General features: G+C 40.4%; 1 protein-coding gene and 1 long non-coding RNA gene across 3 annotated transcripts in view; one reads left to right on the top strand and one right to left on the bottom strand.

The window, feature by feature from the left end:
• Positions 1-5,300, bottom strand: part of LOC149375612 (uncharacterized) — a 129,963-nt gene extending 124,663 nt beyond the window's left edge. For both annotated transcript variants that reach the window (XR_016293691.1, XR_016293690.1), the window contains exons 1-2: positions 5,025-5,300; positions 4,345-4,378 (exon numbers count right to left, since the gene is read on the bottom strand). This is a non-coding gene — a long non-coding RNA (uncharacterized LOC149375612). The remainder of the gene's footprint in view (positions 1-4,344; positions 4,379-5,024) is intronic.
• On the top strand, positions 766-24,183 carry LOC106647128 (uncharacterized). Its single transcript, XM_014363384.2, has 8 exons — positions 766-1,034; positions 9,881-10,001; positions 10,121-10,206; positions 16,259-16,354; positions 19,071-19,133; positions 19,496-19,579; positions 22,815-23,064; positions 23,736-24,183. Exons 1-8 carry the CDS (start codon positions 960-962, stop codon positions 23,864-23,866), a joined length of 906 nt encoding a protein of 301 aa, XP_014218870.2. The 5' UTR covers positions 766-959; the 3' UTR covers positions 23,867-24,183.
• The last annotated feature ends 153 nt before the right edge of the window (positions 24,184-24,336 follow it).

Consider the following 24,336-nt stretch of genomic DNA (forward strand, 5'->3'; position numbering starts at 1 on the left):
AAAAGACATTAAAATCACCCAATGCTGAAATTCCAAAAGACCGAATGCTCTAAAAATGGATTCATCATTCACTACAGGTGGCTAGCGAGCATTCAGTTATCGCTTCACCGATCTAAACAAAGCTCCGTGAAAATGCTACGCTTCGTTATCACGCGTATCTTAAATGAGAAAAAGTCCTCTAGCAAAGCGCATCCCACATATCAGCCGCACACAGTAAACGCTGAAATAGCAAAAACGGAGGACGCAAGAAAAAAAAAAAAAAAGAAAAAAAAGTGGCACAGCGCAAAGGAAAAGCGGAAGCCGAACCCTCGGATTTTCTCTGCACGCTCAACGGCGCAGGCGTACGGAAACAGTGGCAAAACTCGCGCGCCGGCAGTAAAAGCTCAGTCGGCTCCTGAGCGCCCGCGAGCTTGCATCGGTCGGGACGCTCACGTTTGCTCGTAAACCCATGAGGGAGCAACAATGCGTTTCACGGTGTTCGAGATAGAAACCGATATGCTACGGAGCTTTGTCACGATGGCTAGGATAACTAAGACAGATTGACCGTAACGATGTAAATCAGAACTTGTTGATTCGTACAGGATGAGGTTTCGGGAGAAAGTTGCACCAAGTGAAACACGTCCGCAAAGTTCAAACGTAATATGTTATTTCATAAATGTCACGATTACTCAACATCTCGATGTAACTAAATAAATTTTTTTCAAATCTCTACACTGTAACGTGCCTAAATAATTTTAAAGCGAGGTTTTTAATATTTTTTTTTTTTTCTCAAGTAAATCGGCAAATTTCTCTTGGAGTTCATGTATTTTTTCGAAAAGACCTCGGAATGAAATTTTTCAAGCTCACTCGCACAAACGCTTGACCGCGGTAGGAAAAAAAAAATTAGATACATCCTTCGATGTTTAAAAAATGACAAGTAAGAAGAGCTGTGCGCTCTAGCTAGTCGGCAGACGAAGAGCATGGCAATCATGCAGTCCTGTTGCTGTTGGCGGTCGGTTCGCCACGGCAGTTTTGCATGCGCTGTTTACTCAGTGGTAAGTGTTGATGTTTTATTTAATCGAGTTTGTACTCGCATGATTTTAGGCATGATGTGTTATAAATAGCCGCTTGGAATGTAGCTTGTTGAAAAAAAAAAAAAAAAAAAAAAACTCGAACTTGCATTTAACTAAACAGCAAAGTTCGGGGGGATTGGTTTAAAAATTTATCGCAGAGCGAAAGTTACACCTACTCTAGAAAGGCTGATCGCGAGAGTTCGATCGCGAACTTTCGAGTGGGTAAATAAGGGAAACGTCCCTGCGCTCTCACGTGCGTTTGCCGCTGTACTTTGCGAATTGTAAATGAACGGTTATCTTGCGCTTTATTTGCTTAACTGCTGCTTCCACATCCACGGACGAGCAGCGGCAAAACTTTTAGATTTTCAATTCTGCTTGATTTATAGCGTATAGCATGGGTTTGGTCGTGATTGGACAGTCCCTTATTTTTTTTTTTAGTACTGTATACAATTATTACTCACGTACTAAAATTTTCTATACGCAAGGATGTATTTTCAGCATCGCACCTCTTTACTAAGCAAGATTAATTGAATTGTTATATATGATGTGTTACGTTTGTGAGTGTTACATTTTCACTTTTTGTATCTATTTGTTTTAATTTTAAAATAATCATTGATGTGGAAAAATTAATGCTCTATGTTTGAAAGTATCTAAACTAGAAAAAAAAAAAAAAAAAAAAAAACAACACCTTTGATGTAACTTTAATTTAAAAATTTCAGAAAATCGTTATGTTTTAATTTTACCTATTTTTGTGAATTAGTTTTTATGTCGTTAATATTTTACTAAAAAAATAAAATAAGTAAATAAATAAATGAAGCTCCTCAACTATAATCCTGTTTCGTGCGTGAATAAGAAAAAACTATAAAGAGAATACGCTTTCCATTCTAGAGATACAAAAAAGGATAGATGAGTAACGTCTAAGTCATTAAAGCCGAAGTCAAAGGCATATAAATTCCATGTATACGCTTATAATCAAATTTCGTTGAAGATGTTCGCATAGAAAATAGAGCTTGCATATGAGGTACTTGTATTTGAGGTACTTTACAGACACAATCTCTTGTAGTATAGAATAATCACGTTCTTCAAGTGCTAGCTCTAGTGATAAATAATACTAACAGTTGTAAAGATAATTTAATCCACCCAAAAAAGTCAAGACAAGTGATAATGTTTTAAAAACCAAAGTAAAAAAACTACTTAACCACCCAAGTTTACGTTAAATCAAATTGCAACGTGCGTAGCTCTGAATGATCGACAGGATGTTTGCTTCAACAATTTAACAGCTGCAAAAACCACAATACCTACATAAAAAACAAACAATGAAACGTTATCAACTAATGTTGAAAATATAAAATCATTTATTAATTTTTTGTTTCATTTCGTTCCCATGTTTTCCCAACGCGTCTCCCTCCATTAACATTATCTTTTTCCCAAACACACGTTTTTTCATTAAAAGCTCTTCTCACTGCACGACGGACCACGAATATCAAATAAACACCAGTAATACTAAGCTTCAACAGAGTCTAAAAAAAAAAAAAAAAATATGATCCTTAGCAATCAGAAGCATATACGCGAGCACGTGACAAATCACAACACCCATTGCAACTGTATCAGATGAAAAATCATCTTTCAAGAAAAAAAAAAAAAAAAAAAGTTATTCGCGAGGAAACCTGCGATGCAATGAATAAAATAAATACATCAACAGCGATGAAACCCGATAGGTGTAATAATCAACTCATTTAATTTCAAAGCTCCCGACGATGCAGGCAGTCATCCTTCCACCCATAGGATCGCTGCCCGAGCGTCTCCTGCAAGCTCAATGAGCTTCGCGCCACCGTATAATTCACTGGCACTCTCCGAGCGACACGTCACGCCGCGTGTATATACATAGCGGCATCGGAGCGCAGAGAAAAACCTGAGAGGAAGCAAAACGCGAAAGCAGCGGCACTCGAGCCGCCCCGACCTAAAACGCCTCCCCCCTCCAAGGAATATTATTCCGCACACGGAGCGAATTTTCTTTCCTCGCACTGTAAAAAATTTTTCCGTACAGCTGCGCACGGCCGATGTCCTCCTGTCACACGCATGTACCCCATGTAATGTACGCGCCTGAAATTTTCAAGCTCGTACGTTTCGTGACTCGAGAAATCAAAGTGCGCCCGGCCATGCAGCTGAAAGTTTTTTCATGTATTTTATTACCTCCTTTGCTTCGGTACGTATAGGTAAGATCTCGTAGAGTCCCTGAATAAAATCCGAGGGCTCAAAAAGTAGTGTCAATTAACAGCCCGATGACAAATTATTTTGGTTCAAAATGAGTAGATTACATTTGGAGCCAACGGGTACTCTCGGATCGGTTTGATTCTTGGCGACAAATCGCGTGTGGAAGGAGGTTTGAATCAGAAATTAATCGATTTCCTGTAGCATCGAATTAATGTGCAGCCAAGCGGCGAAATCGCGCGTCTAAAAATAAATACTCCGCAAAACCGAAGCGACGGAGGTGGTAAAACTCGAGTTCTACACGCAGCACTTTACATTTCACACATAAAAGCGCGATAAAATCCCCGACGACAACAACAACAGCCTTTTTCAACCGGTATTCTGCGGAGCAAACGCACTCGGCTCCAAGTGCAATAAATGCGGGTGAAGGTAAGCTCTCGTCTCTTCGGGGGGCAAGTTGGTTGTCTGGCTGTCAATTTAATCGACGGTGCAACGGAGACCTACATTTACTCTTTTGTGGAACGTGAAAAGCCATCTCTTTATTTTGCCTCTCTTCTGGACTACCCTTGGCTTTATTTAACGACTGATTGCAAAGTTTTCTCTGTATGGACTTTAGTGGAGTTGTACATGCGAGCGTTGAGTATGTGTGTATTGCTATCTCAACAGAGTTGCCTGCAAAGGTGGGCGGAGAAAGTCAAACACGAAGCTTCCGTATAAAACTGCATTGGGGGTAAGATGGTATGTGGATATAACTGAGAGACTTATCGTATTTGCAGAGTAAAGTTATAGCAACAGGAAGGAACTATGCTAGTGATTTGAGTTTTTCGAGGTGGGGCCTTTTTCCTGCAAGGATGGATCCTAGATTGCATCAACTTATCTTGGGGGGGAAAACGAAAAAGAGATAATAAAATGTTGTTACATTTGGTAACAAGTTATATGATTATTGTACAATTAATTATCCTTACTGTTAATTAAAATGTTTATTACTCCTATGGTGTTGTTATTTTATAGCAGTAAAATCAAAATTCAGATAGTATATGAGAATTGTAATAAAGTATTTTTTGTATTTATGTTCACTCACCTTGTGTGTAATTATACAGACGAATGATTACCCTCTGAAAAAACATAAGAAATTTTCCATTAGCTTAATGTTAGCATATTCACCAGAACATTTCTAAAAACTACTCATTGAAATAATGGGCAGAACTTGTAAAAAGTTGCAATATTACACCTCAGCGCTGTTGAACAAGTTTACTTATGCATCAACAGCTCAAGTTTCAAACAGTTGTGTCGTACATCATGTAGCTACTATACGTACAACATCAACTTTATACAAGGGTATTTGCATAGGGTAAGTGATTCATTATACTTGGAGGTGCTTCCACTTTTGGATTAAACATCTAATCATCAAGTAAAGAAATAAATTTTGAAAAGTTATATTTCATTCATCCAACGAATAATAATTCAATGAAAACCATCTAATTATCTTATTATGACGAAAGAAGAATTCTAGTTTACTTATTCATTCATTCCAATGCTAATAAATACAATAACAAATGTGTATAAAACAAAGGGGTGTGGGCTGACTAGGTATAAATATTGTGACTGAAAATGACCCAGTGACATAGTAAACACTTTCATAGCATACGTAGGGTAATTCACAGCTCCATTATATGGCTCTTAAGAAATTATTCATTAGCTAAAGTGTCGTACAAATTTTTTTTCACACTAGAAAGTAAAAGCAACTGTGTGAGTACTTACCCTGTATGCGAAAGCGATCGTGAAAAGCAGCCGTTGTAGGGAGGAAAGAAGTTTTGTTTTTAACGTTCTATCGTACTGTTCTTTCTCCCATTTCGTCGTCCATTTGAACAGCATGATGTAGCAATTAGATAAAAAAAACCCTGGAGGGGACACAGAAGTTGCCACTCATATTTATGTTTCAACGGCTGGCGTGTCATATAACATTTTGCTCTCGAGAGAGTCCGCGAATATAGGTTAGGTACCTATATAGAAACGAGCAGAGTAGCGCAGCTCTCGAGAGCCGGCAGTGCACCCGCTAAGTTTACGTCCACCGGGTATTGTGCAAACTTTTTATCCGAAACCGCGTATATCGTTTCTCGAGCTCTCTCACTTCACGAAATATCCCGTGCCCATCCATGGGGGGCTCGTAAGCTCATGCCTCGGACTTGTGTGCATCGAGGTGTGCATGTAAAAAGAGCAGGAAAGCAAAATAAAAAATGTCAACTCTGCCCGGATAAGTTTTACAGCACCATCCCACAGCCTACTTAAGTAAGTATACTCTACCGTCTTCTTCGGCGTCCGTTTGCGTGTACTATGTGCAACTCGTCATTGTCACCGCTCATCTGCAACAAGTCATTTACACACACGATTTATATCACTCGCGACTCGCGACACGCGACTTGATTAATTAAACTACGACATTCACAAGCACCTTCCATCTTTAAACTTCACTCATTCCATCCTTTGACAGTTATGAGAAAAAAAAATTTACATGTGTATACTTGCGGAACACCAACCTAAGGACATAACGCATAAAATACATACCTATATATGTAGTTTATTTTTATGCCGCTGCAGTGCTGATGCCGTTTCGCAAATCTTGGGGGAAATTCCGTAATTCAAATTCATCACTTAATTGGTAACTTAAAATTCAAATGACATGAGTTGTATTTAAAACTTATTTCAGTTACCAATAAAAGTGACGAACTTGACTTGCAGAACCAATATCCCATGTAAGTATTGTATAGTATATTTCTGTTCCGCAAACGTTACAGTCATGTTAGTAAAATGTCATGTATATGCACAAAAGAGAGACACTGAGTCACGCTACCTCTGACTCTCGTTTATAAAGTGTATTGTATTTTCATTTAAGTTGTAAAAAAGCCACGAAATATTGAGCACATCGATGTTAGTGCAAGGTGTGTAAGTATAATTATGTGTCTGTGGTATACGTAGACATAAAAAATCGTGCTTCCGAACTACTTATACCCACTTATTTCCTTCATCCCCCACACATAACGCTCCACCGCGAGGGGGACAATATTAGAGTGCGGGAGGGAGCACTACTCCCTGTGATGAATTACTTGCGTGGAGGGAAAGAAAAAAAAAAGAAAAAAAATGTCGAAAACGTCCGTAGCGATTAATCGCGCTTATATATGTATATGTGAGAGTGCATAGATAGGTATAGATGACGCTAAAAGACGATTGGTCGCGGAAGCGCAGCGGCAGAAGCTATCCACCATATGTGTAGGGGGTGGGGTAAGATGGACCCGCGGATAAGACGTATTACATATAGGTATGGATGCCTATAGATACCCCGTGACCGGAAAAAGAAGCTGAGCTGCTATGTATACTTGTGTAGCAGTGAGCAGTGAGTTTGCAAGGATGAATTTATAGGTGTACCTATATATACCGACTTTATGCACGCGTATTACAAGTGTGCGGTGTGATGGGTGGTACGGATAAAAGTGAAAAATGAAGAGCATAATTTAAAAAAAAAAAAAACTGGAAATGACGGAGACTTCACGGATAACGTAATAATGTCGCATCGGATACATCGGAAACGCGCATATTGCTCGACGACCGGAAGTAAAGATGGGATTTTTACGACTGGAAACAATAGTACATGCCATGCATAAGGTATTAAATAGGTGTACAATATAATGTATCATCACCGATGATAGGGCCATTAAGAGGAGTTTCGTAATGGTATTTCGTACAACAGTACCGACTAGACAAATACAATGAAATCGATGTTTTACGATGAATTTGCTTTTATGGCAATGATGCGGTCTACAAGTACTGGTATTCACACTTTTCTTTGACAAGATATATACTTTTGCTGCCCACGATATAATACGTTAACATAAACTTATCGGGCACCTTACGATGCCTGCATTACATTAATTAAAGATTGACTCCCGGCTTTCATGCAACTTGAAGTGGTCAATTTTTTTTTTTTTTTTTTATATACCAAGTAGTAAAAACATGACCCCCGATCGTTGAACCGAGTCTTAATATTGCAGTTGAAAATCGACCCAAACAATTGAGTCGCGTAAATGTGATTGACTCGTGCGTAATACATCAGCGGACGACTTTTCTCTCACGTTGATAGGTATATACTTTTCTTGAGTTTGTAGGGGGAAGAAGAAAATCTAGAGAAACGTCCGATGGTAGGCAAAAGGGGTAATTTGTAATTATTTGATGATGGGATAGCAAGTAAATCTATGTACACATATAGTATGGTATATATACAAGAAAATCGATTTGCATGAATTACCTTTATTTGCTTCCCCACACCTGGGCGCAAGGAAATTTCGGCGTGTATTTCCATACAGAGCACCTTGGGGATGGACAAGCGAATCCAATCAAATTCACTACAGAAACACCGTATTTTTATCCACGCCTAAATCTGTTTTAGTTGAAATTTATTATTTTTTTTTTTTCATCAATTCCAGAAGCTTCGCAGCTTATTGTCTCGACTCCCCAACTTTCGCTCTTTGGTCCCGATCACACATCTGATAAAAATCCCCAAAAATATCTGTACGTAACAAAAAAAAAAAAAAAAAAAAAAAAGAGGGGGGTATTGCAGAGTGAACTGTCACGCTCGACATACCTGCGTACACCGCTGCGACGGGAGAGTGCAGCAAGCAACAGGAAAACGCGGGGAGACGCGAGTTCGAATGCCGAAGTGATTTCAATAATGTCACCGCGCGAATCGATCGATCGGCTCGCCGTTGGCGCCGCGCGTCTTTTGCCCTTTTTTTTCGTCCCAACGGACGGGAGGACGAGTCGCGGTAGGGGCGAAAAAAAAAAAAAAAAAAAAAAAAAAAAAAAAAAAAAAAGACGACGGGGTGTCAATAGCCTCGCGCGCCGCTGGAGTTAACCCACATTTCCTCGTCTATTCTTACAGCCCCATCGATCTCGATCGCGTGCACCACCCCCTTCCTTCCCGCGTGTTGATTTTTTGTCATTCCTGGCTGCTTGAGGAGGGGGGGGGGTGATTTTGTATCGGTCCAGTCGAAGCTCATGGAGGTCACGGTCGAGACTCGCGCGAGCAAAATATTATATACGTGGACCGGTCGTGGTGGACACATGTAGGAGAATAACAATAATAGCAGGAAAAAAACAAACGTGCACCAACATAATATGGGTTTACACTGCGGTGCCCCAAAATGCAAGCAATTAGGCCCACGTGGGCGCAAACAACTTTTCTTTTACAGAATATGTATATACCTACCATCAGCGTATGTTTGTATATACTCACCCGGTGTTTGGGGCTTTATTTCTCTTTTGCAAAAATATAAATACAAAAAGGTATGAGGTACAAGTATACAAGTGTGGGGTGAGAAAAGAGTTCGTGTAAAACAGAAAAACAGGGGGGTGGGGGGGGTTGAGGAAAATAAGTTTTCTTTTAACCGGCAACTGGTGGCCATTGTACAGCGATGCGATAATTTGACGCAACAGTTGCCGGAGCGGAGCGTTTTTGACTCCTCTCGGGAAGTGCGATTCATCAAATCTCGCGGCAAGAGGTTCAACAATGGTATAAAGTAGCTCTCGAAACTTTTCGCTCACCGGCAAACGAGATGTCGAGAGTTGGGAAGACGAGGAGATATATATATATATATACAGAGCTCGAAGAGTCCAGAGCCAAGTTGGTCTGACGTAACGCGAAGCGAAGGGTAACAGTGCGCTGTAGTGCTGCTTTTAGTTTTTTTTTTTTTTTTTTTTTTTCTACGTTGGTCTCTGTACTCGTCCACTCGAGCGTTTGAAAAACAGTTTCGATTCGATGTCGCCGATGGGGTTAAAGGTTTTTGCATTTGGATAACAAGTTTATTAATTCGTTACACTTGTCACTTAGAAAAATAAAATTAAAAAAAGTGTTTTGATGGCAAAGGAATATCAAAGTAAGAAGTAAATTACTTTGGACTATTAAGTTCGTATACGATGTAAAGACTGGGTTGAGCAAACGCCGCCAGCGGTAGAGTCACGTGATAACCATAGATTTACAGCACAAGGGCGTGGGAGACACATTATTCCGAATACCAGCAAAGTACAAAATATACTACGTCTAAATCCATGAGATAAGGAGAAGTGAAATCTGATGGTGGAAAATGAAAATTTTAATAGCAACGGGTTCTGATTTGTTGAAAATGACAATAAAAAAAAACAATTTTCCTTCTTAATACATAAAACCGTTTCTTGTCACGCAGCGGAGTAAATTTTCCTCTCGCGATAATTTCCATATTAACCCTATATATGTACGCGAAGGCGCAGTGCAACGATGCATGATTTTCTTTTTTTTTTTTTTTTTTTTCCAATCGATTTCCCGTTTATTCCACTCACGCCCGCGACGTATATATATTTGAAAGCCGTAAATTAAATAAGTTCGAGCTGTACGAGTCCGTGCCCCGCTTGCGGAATTTTCAGCGGCTTGGAGTTTTGCCGGGAAAAATTTCCCCCCCGCAACCACGACCACCTGCGCCGGTAAACAATAATCATATAATGTCTCCCTATCGATACCGTACACAAAATTTCCAAAGCTTATAAAATCTCGGAAACATGTAACGGTGCATTGTAAATTTCACGTGTTTCAGTTCTACTACTCCGCGCTGACGGTGACGATAGCCACGGTCCTCCAGGACGAAAGCCAATATCTGGCAGGAAACCACTCGCGCCCCAAGTCCAACAGCGTCCTCGAGCCGGAAGTGTCCCCGAGTAAGTGACGGGCCCAAAGTGGCTTTTCCCCCTCTGCTCGCTCGAGGGGAGATTATTTTTTATATTTTGGAAAGCAAAAAAACAATTCCTCACCCACTGTTTTGCTTGTACAATTTCAGCCACGATAAGGTTCAACATCGCGTTCCTGGTGTGCTCGGCTTGCGGCGTGGTTTGCTGCCTTCTCCTGCTCTACGGACTCTTCAAGGTATAGCAAATTAACATACTTGACAAAGACGATTTTCAGGTGCCCCACTGAAAATAAAAAAAAAAAATAAAAAACGTACCCATCAGCAAAGACTCGAGGTGAAATTGCACTCAAGCGTGTACACACGGAATACAAAACACCGGCAAGTGGAGTTTCCGCGTTATTCAATGCACACACCCCCACGTATATCCTCTCGATCCCAACAAACCTGCAGCGACATTAATTACAAAGTCTCGCGAGTAAGCACTTCAACATCCGCGCGCGCTCACTGCGTTGCCGTGTATAATTATATTAGCCAAACTGATTGCCTCGACATGTCGCGGTTGCGCAGGACCATATACCTACTCGTTACAAGGTGCATTTGTATATAATACAAACTGAGCTTCCGTGCCTTTATTCCTGACAAAGTTATCGGTTGATGGACACTGTACGCCTCGCACGTCCAAGGGTATTGTGGCGTGGTAAATCATAAATAGAGCAGCTGGTGAAAAACAATTGGTATTGCGACATTTACCTACTTGATTTACTCGGACAAGCAGGTTGACTCTCTTTAAATGCCGAGCGTTCTTGTAAGTAAATATAGCCGATTAAAATGTTTTTTTTTTTCTATTCCTGCATTTTATATTAAAAAAAAAAACAAAAAAAAAAAAAAACAAACCAAATTCCTTAAACGTGATGTATACGCTTGAACACCCTTTCGTACAAGTAGGTACATCATGTGAAGCATCCAAACAACGTGAGGCTCTTGAGGCTCATCCTCGCGATTAACGTGCGACACGAGGGTAGCATGTACCATTCCGTTCGGCTCGTGCTTGACATTTCGCAACTGCCTGACTTATACCACTATGCTATGTACTATATACGCGCAATCCACGCCGTCGAGCTCCCACACACCCGTTATATATATATCCCCGGGCCTCCAGGAGTCCTGACTCGGTATGGATTATACGCGTGTAGGCGCTCCGTAAGTGCGAGGCATATACATTTCCGCAAAAGCATGTACGCACCGCCTTATCTCACACCCATACCTGTTTATGTATATATATATGTGTAAAGAAGGTGTAGTGTATACTTGAAGCAGCGGCGAGTGCACGGGTCTCTTAAAAACTTATTGAAACGGGCCAGGTCGAATATAATCGGGTAACAATGTCGTAAAAACTAACGCCCCGCGCGCGGCCGTAAATGTAAGCGATAAAAGCGCGGCTATACTGTCCCACCTTTATACCTTCACAGATGCCGAGTATTATCGAGGGCGAGGGCATTGCGTTTACTACTACAAGTGCACTTCCATACCTGCACTGTTATTATTATTACTACTGCCGCTACCACTATTGTACCTATGTATATATATATATACCCTTATCGAGATTCTATTTGCCGTGAAACGAAGTGACGATGCGCTTTGTATTTGCTCTTTTCTCTCGTGAGACGTACGTCGCGGGGGATCGATTTTTCCTTGTCTCGGAAGTAAAAGTGCAGCCCATGGTCAAACGACCGTAAACTTCGATCAACACCTTTTTGGTATATATACGTATTATGTGTGTATAAATGCGATTCATAAAACTCGGATTGTATCAAATGTGTGTACTTACCTACGTGTGGTTTATTACATAGGTGTACCTGGCAAAGGAATCTTTCGTAATTTTACGTGTAATGCGGCATGCCGTTTATCTCCTCGTGGAATTTCATCCCAGAGAAATGTACTCGTATATATGTATATAAACATAAAGAGTCGGTGAAATTTACACGGCTTCGAGGGTACTTTGTTATGTACACCAGATGTGTCAAAACATTGGCTTGTTGAGGGTATTTTTTTTGTTAATGTTCACGTATATTTAAAAAAAAAAAAAAAAAGTTTTTTTCATATCAACGCGTTGGGCGAAATGACGAGTGAGCGCTCGTAATGCGTATGGATACTTATATTTTACCCCGGACGAGCAACTTACGTAATTGCACCTTTTCACTTTGATTAATTAAAAAAAAAAAAAAAAGAAAAGGTGTAACTCGATACTCGTATACACACGCTTGCGTAACGGTTAGACCTTACACCGGTGAACGAAAATTGGTTAAGGAGAGATTTCTTCCGCGATACCAAAGTAGATAAATCAATGTCCCGCCGGCATTCCCTCCTTCCCGAAAGTGGATGAGAACAGAAAGAAAAAAAAAAAAAAAGGCCAAAGTGCCAATCACGGACGCCGAATATCTTTCCCTTCCCCACACATATAGGGATGTTAAAATCGATCGGTTGGCACTCAGGCGTAGGGTGTGCGAAGAAAAGGAACCGGTGCGGGAAACATCCTCCACCTTCTCTCCCCTTCGCATTTGCGGATCTGATTCATACTGTTTTCCGGACTCGCCCCCACTCCCCAAAATTCAGAGGCTTGTGAATACATATCGATTGCGTGTTGTTATTCATCCGCGGCCGGGTTATTTGTCTTCCCCTTGTATCTACGCTCTCGGCAAACAAGCAAGGGCTATTTGTCCCTTTCAATCGGCCCGAGTGTCGAGATCTCGAACAAATAATCGAGCCATACTTTTCCTATGGCCTTTTTTCGATAACGCGTTCCCAATGGCGCCAAACGATCGTGTATGTAATATATTTGTGTATCCTCGACTGCGCCGTTGGGAAATGCAAATGACGCGGCGAAAATCACCGGCAAATTGTACGTATAAGTACATACATCGTCGGGGCGATCGTGCCATGTGTATATATGCTTATACTTTGCGGTGCGGAAAGTCCCGCGCGCTAGCTCGGTAGTTAATTACCGCTCAATTATACGTACGCGGAAGCTCGTATCGCGTATATTGTAGACATTTTCGATGCAACGCCCATTGTCCGGTCGGTTGATAACTGCGACGTTGCGCTCAAGTAGATTACAAAAGTGTGTGTGTGATTGGGTGTGAAAAAAAAAAAAAAAAAAAGAAAACGGGGTTTGAGTGGGTCGATTTCGTGTGATTTTGAGGTTTCGGTTCGACAAGTTACCGGTGACGTGCTTCAAAGGATACGTTTTTACCGAAAAATTGACAAACAAGTAATTTCGTTTTTTTTTTTTTTTTACTTCCTAGTAATACGTATGGGTGTAAAATACAGCCACGATGGTACAGAGGGAAGGGGATCCATCAGTTTTCCGCGCAGATACTATACCCGGGGAAATTTGATATTTCTCGAGATGAGCACTTCGTTTTCCTTTTACTCACCTGATAGCGAATTCCCGACGCTTCTTTGGATTCTCGATATAAAACGGGGAAGAAAAATTGCCTGTGGTGTTATCGCACGCGCGCGCGCACTGAGCGGTAGTTGGATCGAAAAATAGGCGAGCCGGAAACATTTTTCCCCCCCCCCCCCGGAAATTCGGACGCTCTCTAACGTTGATTAAAAAATTGTTGAAATGTTTTGCATGTACGGACGGTAGTTTGTGTTGTTTTGAATTTCTTTTTCCATTTCGCGTCGGACACGTTTTTTTGCGCCGAGTTGACGAAAAACCCCCGCAGAAGAGTGGACTCGGATTATTCGTCAGGGGAGATTGGCTTTTTTTTTTTTATGTTTTCGCAACAAAGTATCGATTCAAAGTGTACATCTATACGTGTTTTAAAATATTTGTTTTGAAAAGAAAAAAAAAATTTTTCTCATTCAAGCTCCTTAATTGTATTTCAAATTAACTTTCTTTTTTTGTCGAAAAAAAGTTATTCGTCACCTAGTTAAATTAAGCAGGAAAATTGGATTTTAATGTTATCATGAATTTTTTCTTACATCACACATTCATGAATGAGTTAATATTAAAAATGGTAGCATCGAAAATTTAATTTTTTTTTTAACTTTAAGTTAAATTGTATATAATTATGTACTCGTTCATCGATATTTTAAATAAATTAAACCTCAATAGCCCGTGAAAAGTTGAAAGCTTTTGAAAATAATTTTAAGCAAATTGTTTGGTGAACAACCGTATTAAGAAGCAGCCTTTGATAGTTTTATATCAATAATCGCGCAGGTCTCGACTTAGTGCTTGATCGACCAAACTGAAAATTCACTTTTCACAAAAATTAATTATTCATTTAATCCAGACGAAGGGTAAATATATTTTCAATACTAGGGATTAAATGAAAATCAATTGTAATGGATTTTTTTTTGCTTTGTTATTACAATTGTTTGCTTATGTTTATTCAAAATCATCAAATTCAAGTGATAACATTCGAAATGCAAAAACAAATAATGTTTATTCATACAAAGTTGTTGGGTGTGCAATAATTAATGTTTGCTCTGCATTAACTGATATTGGAGATGTTATTTCCAAATTTTACTCGTGATAATCATGGTATTCAGTGCACGAATTACTGACAGGGGAATTCCAATTAAAAGTTCCAAGGCTTTATATACGGACTCGCATTACCGCTGAGCAAAGCATCGGTAATATTAATAGCACGGTGGATCGCCTGCATTGTCAAATTTTGATGTTTCGCTGATCTCTGGATGTCTCGTTCATAGAATTGTTGGATAATATGGTAAACAATAAGAAATCGTGTTCTATTAATTATAATCGAATTTCACTCAAGCGATTTCTTACAAGGAAGAGTGGAAAATCAATTTTTTGATAAATTAGTTTACGGAAAAAAATTTTCTGCTCAACGTCCAATATGATTTATGATGAAACTCACTCATGATTCTGCTCTACGGAGTTTGGCGAATTTTTACCGTCTCGACTGCCTAGTCATCCTTTTTTTTTTTTTTTTTTTTTTTTTTCATCAACGGAATGTGTATTATTTTTTCAGTTATTTATTCAAAATTTTAAAAGCTCGTTTCGCACTTTTCCAAACACACGGCACATTTTGTAGACAAACATATGTTTTTAAAAATAATTTTACTGCCGTATCCATGCAAAATACTAGTGATTTGAAATATTTACAAGGGAAAAATGCAACTCACTACCATAAAAATTCCATGAATTCCTGCAGCCTTTCAACAGACAATTTACTCGTATACACACAAATCAAACAAAAAACCAATACCGAAAAAATTCTACTCGTTCGTCGTATGCACAAAGAACAAAAAAATAAACAAACGAAACAAACATACACGGAAAATCCGATTCTCCGGAAAGCTCTCAGCCAACCAGGAGATATACTTATTTGCAAAAATTTGGTAAATTACCACCGATGCGCTGGTAAACCCGGAATGCTCTACTCGCAATTATCCCCCATAAGGGATTCTCATGCAAATCCACCGGAAACTTCCCCTTTCGTGTCTTTCGTATTTTATACTGCAGCGCGAACCAAAATTACATTATCTCTTGCATGATTATTCGTAGGCAACTCGCGTATATTTTTACACGAAAAAGTAATTTTTGTTAATAAAAAAAAAAAAAAGGAAAAAAAAGCTGTAGCATAAAAACACGTTCTGGTCGAAAATAGAGCACATAGGGATGATTCGAGCAGAATCACAGCCGTTACAAGTTCAACGACGCCTGAGCGAGAATTTGGCGGAAAGATTTTATCGGCCGAGATTACGCGCGGCGAATCGCCGTACATAAGTCTCCCCGAGCTTTGGGTTCGCGTGATCCTTTGTGCTGTTAAATTCACTGCAAATTTATGGTCCTTGGATTAACTTTATTTTTTTTTTTTTCCTTTTTCGCTATTTACGTGGCTCCAGGGTTTTATCGGGAAAATATATATGAAATTTTTAGTCATGTGTGTATCCATGTACGTACACGAGGTGAATCCTCAAAGTTTGAATCAGTTTTCGAGTAAATCGATCGAGATAATTTCGATCGAGAATCCTGGCATCTGTAAATTCCGAGTAATTCTCGGTAAACCCGATGCTTGTATATTTTTTAGACAATCGAAAAAAAATGGAAATCGAGACCACCAAAATCGAGATTTTATTTTTATATTACCACTAACTCTGATATTTAACGCACTCAACCTTTCCATATCTCGCGGCAAGCTCGAGTTTTCCCGAGAAGCCACAATTTGATCTAAAGCTATGTGCGGTAAAAACTCATGGTTTGTCACTTATTGCCTCGGACCCACAATTAACAAACATATAATTTGGTTACAGGACGAAAAAGTGTACCTGCTGCCGTGGATAGTCGCGGTGATCTTGTGCATCGCAGTCGACATCTCGCACTTGGTGTACCTCTTTTTCTTCGTCACGGTGAGTCAAGCCAGCTTCCACACTTACTTATAAGTCACCCCCTTTCCCACCCAAAGTGACCCTTGACTCGTGCATCGCTTGGCAGGCTCGACCCGCTCATTTGCATACAGAGACGCGGGAGCTTGCTAATTTCGAGCCGAAGGCTATAGTTGCCCGGTGAACGAGAAATTTTCGAGCGGACTGTTAAACAGCACCTGTTTTTATTCATTATTATTATCAATGCTGTTTGCATTTCAGAGAAGGAGCCTTTGAAATCAAGTATACACACGCGAGACCAGAAAGTTCAAAACAAAGTTCGACAATATTAGCTCGCGCGAGAGAAAATTTTTTTTCCGCGAATACAATCAAGTGTAAGCGCGTACGAGAGGGTAACAAAAAAAATAGAGAGAAAGAAAAAAAATCAAGTCCGGAATGAATAATTAATGCGAGCCTGCGGGACGGGATTTCTTTGAAAGTTTAGCCCTGCCCCGTCGCCAATAACTCGCCCGATGGACACCGGCAACTTTTCTTCTTCTTCTTCTTAAAGCGATTAGGCCGTGACGCAGATGGGAAAAGGAAATATGGCGGGGTCGCCTTTGTTTAAGATATATATATGTATATGAACAAAAACCAAGAAAATAAACGAAATCAAGCGAAGCGTCCTTTCTGATATACCGCGCGGAAGCGCGAGCACGTGCTTAAGGGATAACTTTAGATGTACTCGAGGACCAAGTGGGAGAGAAAGTACAGGGTTGTCCGACGACAAGTACGTATATACGCGCAACAGCAGTTTGTACGGACATAGTACTATGTACCTATGTGTGCGGACGTCCTCTTTTGCAAGTAGTACAAATATATGTTTGGTCGGACAAAATTTAACGTTGTCCCTTGTGTAATAATTACTTTAAGGATTGGCAGTGAAACTTGGGGTCGGATGAAATTTCCCCTTTTTTCTCAATCGTCGACCAAACGATTACTATTACGTGTACATAATCGATCGATTGAGTTTTCTATCGAAGGGAATTTTTTATATTCATATCAAAATAAATCTTTCAAGCTTGAGGTAATGAACTAGTATTTTCTTTCACAGCCGAGGATCGTTTGATATAATTATGTATATGTACATACAACTAGTAGGTATACGGTGTACAATGTAAATATACACATAGATATAGTCACCCTCAAGCAGCCGTGTTATCAGAGCAAACACGTAGGTGTATACGTAGCGATCGCTCCTCGTCAAAGAGCAAATTCCACGACCCATTCGTTATTGAGATTCAGTAAGTGCGTATTTATTACAACGCTCCCGTATACGCAGCAACGTCAACAGGATTATAACAATTTCGATGCTGGATTGCGATGCGCGAGTGCTATTGGCAATCGAATGAAAGAATGTAAGCGGTTTAACGTCCATGAATACGTTCGTATGGTATTTACAGGTACATTTGTGCGTTATCTGACGATAAAAATTAAACAAAGTCACTTGGCGCGTGATATTTTTGTAAAAGCTATACACGCACCGATACCAATCGGGTTAAATTTTTCGTTACAAGAAGAGGAGGTATATTTTCCAATCGCGTAAAACTGAATGTATAGGTACGTGGAGCAATTCGAAAGGCTATTGAATTTTTTCAAAAAAAAAAAAAAAAAAAAAAAAAAAAAGGCAGGTGTTTCCATTTCATCGGCCAGTGGGAGAAAGAGCCGACGCGCGTATAAAATCTTTCAATTTTCTTTGTCGATAAAAACTCAATAGATCAACGCTTCGCGTTCCTCCATTTTCCTCGTCCCGACAACACTCGGAGTACTGATTCACGCCCGGCCATCCGAATCGTACCAGAAATTCAATCTAGCACTCGTAAGGGCACTAACTTATTTTTTTGCCCATCGATTCCAATTTACGAATCAGAGCTTCAATTAGCGTCGCTTTCTTGGTACCATTACAATTCCATCTTGCAAAAGTATAGTAACGAGGAAAGAGCAGTCTCGATCTTAAAAAAAGAGGAAAAAGGCGTAAACAATTTAGCAGGAGCGTTATCCTTGTTATCGCGCTCCGCTGCCCAGGTGCAGCAGCCTCGACGGATGAAAAAAAAAAAAAAAAAAAATTCTCTGCGTTATACGTTGCTTTATGTTTTTCCAGGTTTATCGTACGGATGACGGGTGCCATCGCAGGCTTTCCGCATCGAGTTTTCGTTCATCCCTTTTGCGCGTTTTCCTTTGTTTTAAAATTCGCCCTGTCAAAATGCGTTGCACATACGGGGTCGAGCTTCGAGGGCCTTTGTGCGCAGCGTCGATTGTATTTACAGCAAAGCTTTGCCAGCTGATACAGCCACGCGGGTGGAGTGATTTTTTGTTTTTGAATTTCCATATTGAAAAATCAAAACTGTGAAACGCTGTTAATCCAAGTGTGGTAAATTTGGATGGAATTTTTATTATTAGTACTCCAAAGTGCACATCGATGTATTAATTTTTTTTCCCCCGAAAAAATGTATAAAAAGAGGCTATCGAGTGTCTATTAGTGTACTGCTTTGGCTGTTTTGTGTGGGGCAAAGAAAAAAAAAAAAAAAACAAAAAAAAAACAAAAAAAAAAAATAGATAACAGCATCGTCTTTGGAAATCGAAATTGGCAAGCAATCGCAGTCCGTATAATTGGCCCCGTACGCCCACGCTCGACCCTCCCTGTCCCAGGTAAAACCCACTAAGCACGCTAAACACGGAGACGTCGGGATTTCTGTTGCAGCTCGCCCTGAATCCGATTAGAGCGATGCTCCTAACGTTTGACTTTTTCCTCCAGTGCTTGAACGTAAGTAATCGACGCCGAGAGCTACAAAATATAGTTACCACGGAACTAATTCCGTATCCTGTCCTACATACACCCTTTTTTTTTCCCCCTCCCCGCCTCGAAAGTCCTCATCTGTGTCAAGTGTGCATGTATATATACCTTCGCCTTGGCAACCAACTTCCCTGTGTACAGTTCACATGCACGGTACTGCTGTACACTTGCTCTTCCTCCTATTTCATTTCCGATTGCTTACACCCCGTGAACTCCGCCTCCTGTATATATATATATACGTGTATCGGAAATGGAAAACAAAATTTTTAGATCAAGGGCAATGATTGCTTCCACAAGTCAAAGTGATGAAATTCTTATTTCAATTTCCACAGGCATACTCGGTGCTGTGCGTCGTCTCGCAATATCAAGAATACGCCGCGGGCCGCGGAACAGCGTCCGACGATTGCCAAGCTAGGGTCAGTATGCACATTACACATGTATTTTCCCCTCATTGTATATTAATATGCACGTATTCGATGCACTTTTCATACTTAATATACACGCTTTTCTCTCGATGTGTCGCCGAAATATTACCCAATATATATATTATATGTGAAAAGGAAGAAGAAAAAAAAAAAAAAATCAAATATCGCGCAAGTATTGCGCTAGTCTCCCGTGAGCAGGAGCGATCGCACTTTTATGAATTTCCACGTTATAAACGCGAGTAAACATATATAACATCCAACAGTATGTGCTATACCTATAAAATATCGTGTACAATATACCCATTCAAAGTTCACACGTGAAAAATCTCATCTCTGCGATCCTTTAGCTCTTAATACCTCCCACGTGAAACTTTTGCGCTCTTGTCTCCGTACCATAAGTACACGTGCAGTATAGTGCACCTCCTCAATTTAGTTTATCAACTTTCTTCTCCTCCCATCGACTGTACCCGCATAAATTCGTTTCCTTTAAGCTCTGAAATTTAAAAAAAAAAAAAAAAAAAAACCCGCAACGTCCCGATTTTCATCGCGTAGGTGTGTGTAATATATCGACGAGTCGGCGACGGCATCGAAATTGGATCGGCCGGAATCGAGTTTCCATTTGCTCGCCGGCATTTATACACGCACGTGTTATTGGCCAAGTGCATGTCATGCAGCGCCACCCTTTGTGTAAAAATCATGCAACCGCGGGTACCCACATTACACTTCAACAACATGCACCGATGCACACTTTTAGTAATAATTAATTAACTAGCAAAAAATTAGTGTATTTATTCATCTGATAATGGATGTTATCATAAAAACAGGCTTTAGGAATATCACGCACTCGATTTTTTTTAACTCGGGAGCCTTAAAAAAAGGTAAACAGTTGGTTGAAAGTAGTCATGTGTGCGATGTTACAGAATTTCATATTAGTGATGAAGTTAGCAATTTGACAAGTGCCGTCGTAATAAAGCAGACCTCGATCGGTAACTTCAGCTCCCTACAAAGTTAACCTGCATGTACATTTTATTCAGATTATTTTGAAAATTGTCCAAGTTGCAATGCACATGAAAATTACCTTTATTTACAGTTGGATAATCATTGAAATTTATGTAATTTCACTCCATTTGTCTTTGCCCTACTGTTACACTGAACGACACAGCACATTCTTACACCCACATTTCATAAACGTTTGAATAATAGAAATCACAATGATCATGTCTTATTTCGCGTATTTATCTCTCTTTTTGCCGTCTGCTTCTGATGGTGTGCTCTGGATCGAAAACTAACGAGGCTTCATTTTACAACCGTTCTTGGCACCACATGGTTCATTTTTTAACATTAGTGTAACTGCAATTTCATAATATTGATACTATATTTATGCATACGTGATGATAACATCTGTAAATTTGACGAAATGCTGTTATTATTTTCTTCATTAAGCAAAAATAACAGTAATTTGGTACCCCAGGTTTCCTGTTTTCGCCACTACGCACGCTGGCGTCGACTCATCTATCCCCTCGCATCACTTGCACCTGGCCAATAAGCTCGTTGGAACAAATTGACCTGACCACCGCCACGCGTTATCGGCGGCCCAACTTTTCTAAGCCGAGCGATCGAGGAAAAAAAAGAAAAAAAGAAGTTTCCTCAACTCCATAACGTAATGTATATACACTCGCGCTAACGAGGCCAGACGCTGTATTTATATACGCGATAAGCTCGATACAATATCACACTTTTCCCCCCTACTCGTTAAACGCGAACGGGAGTCCGAAAAGTCCCTAAATCCCTTCGCGCCTCCGTTCAATTACAAGAGGATGCCCGTTCGTTAAACTTTCCCCGAATTGACGCACGCGACGCGCGTTGGGGGATAAAAGGAGGCGGGAGACCCGCATCATCCCCCCCGATGAAAAGCAAACGGTTATACCTCGAGATTTTTTTTATCACCGGTGGCGCTGTTCTTGATGGTTATACACCAATAAAGATCGGCTGACTTTTCGGTGCGGGGGTTGTATCACGCGCATGGAGCCGTTATACGAAGTTTCTCGACTTACGAGCGATTGCGTCACGTCGCCGTTGTAGTTCATATACTGGACGCCGGGGGTTAATTGACACGGGACACGGCACTGATCCTCCGCACGGGACCTGCGTATACGCGTGGAGGCGTCGCTGAGGAAATGTCGATGCTCATACCGAGGTGGGAGCTTTGCAAATCGTATCGAATTAATTCAAGCTCCGCTGCTCGTATATAGTCCTTCTATATTTTGATGCTCGTATGTGTCGGGTGGTTTTTAATTGTATCCTGGGCCCTGGAAAACGAAGGAGCTAAATCTGGGAAAACGAGAGAGACGGCCACGGAGCGAAAGCTTAATTTACTGCCTACCCCCTTCCCACGCACTGCAAGCCGCCGCTGCTACTTTTGCTCTCCCACTTTTTATGTGTATATTGCACCTGTTTTTCTTTCCTGCAAGCACGCAATTTTCTCGTTTTTACCTCTGAGCCTTTTTATCTGATATTCGAACGCGTACATATGTTGCAATGTGCACCGTGTGACATTTAACTTGCAAATTTTGCCCCGAACGCCCCTACAAACGAAAGCTCGTTAATCAAGCTTGGCCGATGTACAGCTAGTTTTTTTTTTTTTATTGGCGCTAAAAATAATAAGTGGTACGTATGGTAGCGGAGCGCGTTGCATTTTGAAAGAAAAGTATAGAGGGATAGGAAAAAAAAAAAAAAAAAAAGGATAATGATGAATGTTTTCAGTGCTCGAAGCCAAACGCTACTCATGATGAAGTTTGACACTGATGAACTTTTTGTAATGGGTATGTCTCTATCTTTCTCTCTCTTTCTCACCCTGTAAGCTGCCAAAGATATCCATTTTGTTGTACTTTTGTAATCGCACTCCGCTGATTGTATAATTTTTCATTTCGCTCGTACACACTTTTTTAAGTTCATCGATGAAAAACTTCACCTGCGGAGCTTTTTTTTTTCATCTTCTCTAGCTCTTCGTATACATCGAGTTACTTATTGAGCTGCATCTTGTACAAAAAAAAAAAAAAAAGAAAAAAAAACGAATTTCCCATCAGTCAATACTTGTCACATTTTCGAAACTATCATCAGTACGAGCCAAAAAAAAAATTAATCGCGTACCGCGTAGCTTTTAGTTTATATATAGTATAGTCAACCGATTGTGGGCCCAGCCTCTCTTGACGTGTGTTGTCCGCAGGTGCCGGCGGTGCGTTACAACGTGCAGCCAACGCCGACGGGGACCTCGTGCCTGAGCTCGAGGCGCGCGGCCACCACCAACAACGACGTCACCCGACAGACAACGGCCACGCCGAGCCAGAGCCCGACCACGACGCCTCTTCTGCAATTGACGGCCGAGTCGCGCAGCCCGATGTCAAGGAAGCACGTCCAGTTTCCCGACGCCGCCTCCTCGGCTGCCCCACCGATAACTGCCGACAAAATCACTTCGGGTGCGTCTTTGCATACTCACGTATATAGGGGTAAGGGGGTACAAGACATTTTTTTTCTTCTGATGTATGCGTAGAACACCCTGTCACCCTCGATTTCGGTCGATGTGGTTATTTAGCTGCTTGCGGGGGGGAAATTATAAATAAAAGTACAAGCTGTGCATGGGTATACATCTGATGTTAGTTGCTACAGAAATAATGGGTGGTTGCTAAATATTGGGCAAAAAAATTGGAGTTAATCGAGACCATTGAAAAATACATCACATTTTGTTGTTTCAAACTTACACACTTACATGAAAAACTATTTGATCCATAATCAATCGAGTGGTGAAAACAAAAGTAAATCATCGTGTAAACCGTATAGTTGATAGAGTTATCATCGCCACTTTAGTTTTTAAGCAACCGTTCAAAAAAATACAGAATCCTCCGCATTTTAAATTAGCTTTTGGGTGTGGTGGCGTTTGATATTCATCATAATGTGTATAGTTGTGGAAAACACAATTTAACAGCCACTCTCTTCCTTTGCGCAGCACAAATCACATTAGCGTGTAACGAGATAATATATACGCTGCACGTGGCGCCGCTCTCATATCCCGCGAGAGAGCGAAAATTGCCCTTGTAATTCATATTACACGCGCCCATGTACATACATAACACACGCGCGTCTGTTGCAGATGAAGCGATTCCTCCGCGGCTGAAAACCCAATGCAACATGACGGAAATGGATTGCCTGCTCGTGCCGGCAAAACATCATTCAAGTCGCACAACCTCGACAACGAAACTAATGGTATCAAGTGATGCTTAAAGTATACTATAATCTGTATCCATACAGTAACATTATATTTATACATTTACCTGTTGGCTGGACAATTTTGACATTGTTCCCTGTATACAACTATATACGTCTTTATCCGTGTGTCTATACCTACATTGTATTTCTTCCGATAACTATTGCGGATGATCATATATGATAATGTGCTTATCGATTTCATCGTTGATTTATAATGTCAAAAAGGAAATAATAAGGTCTGACTTGATGTACAGCTGTTTCACTTGTGTGTGTAATGTTGCGTCCCAATATATTATTATATTGTACACACCTACGAATTCACGTAGGTATATTATGTGCGCACTAAAATTTTTACTGTAAATAAAGTTGATTTTATCAATACCAATGCTGTATAAACAATTCATCCTGTATGAAATTACGTTTGCTCGTATTACACACGTTTCAATCAAACGAGCAATCCCCCCCCCCTTCCCTCTCCCTTTCAA

The sequence above is a fragment of the Copidosoma floridanum genome, unplaced genomic scaffold (assembly GCF_036245765.1).
Source record: "Copidosoma floridanum isolate Cflo_tuat_1 unplaced genomic scaffold, Cflo_Japanese_pri ptg000006l, whole genome shotgun sequence".
Taxonomy (NCBI): domain Eukaryota; kingdom Metazoa; phylum Arthropoda; class Insecta; order Hymenoptera; family Encyrtidae; genus Copidosoma; species Copidosoma floridanum.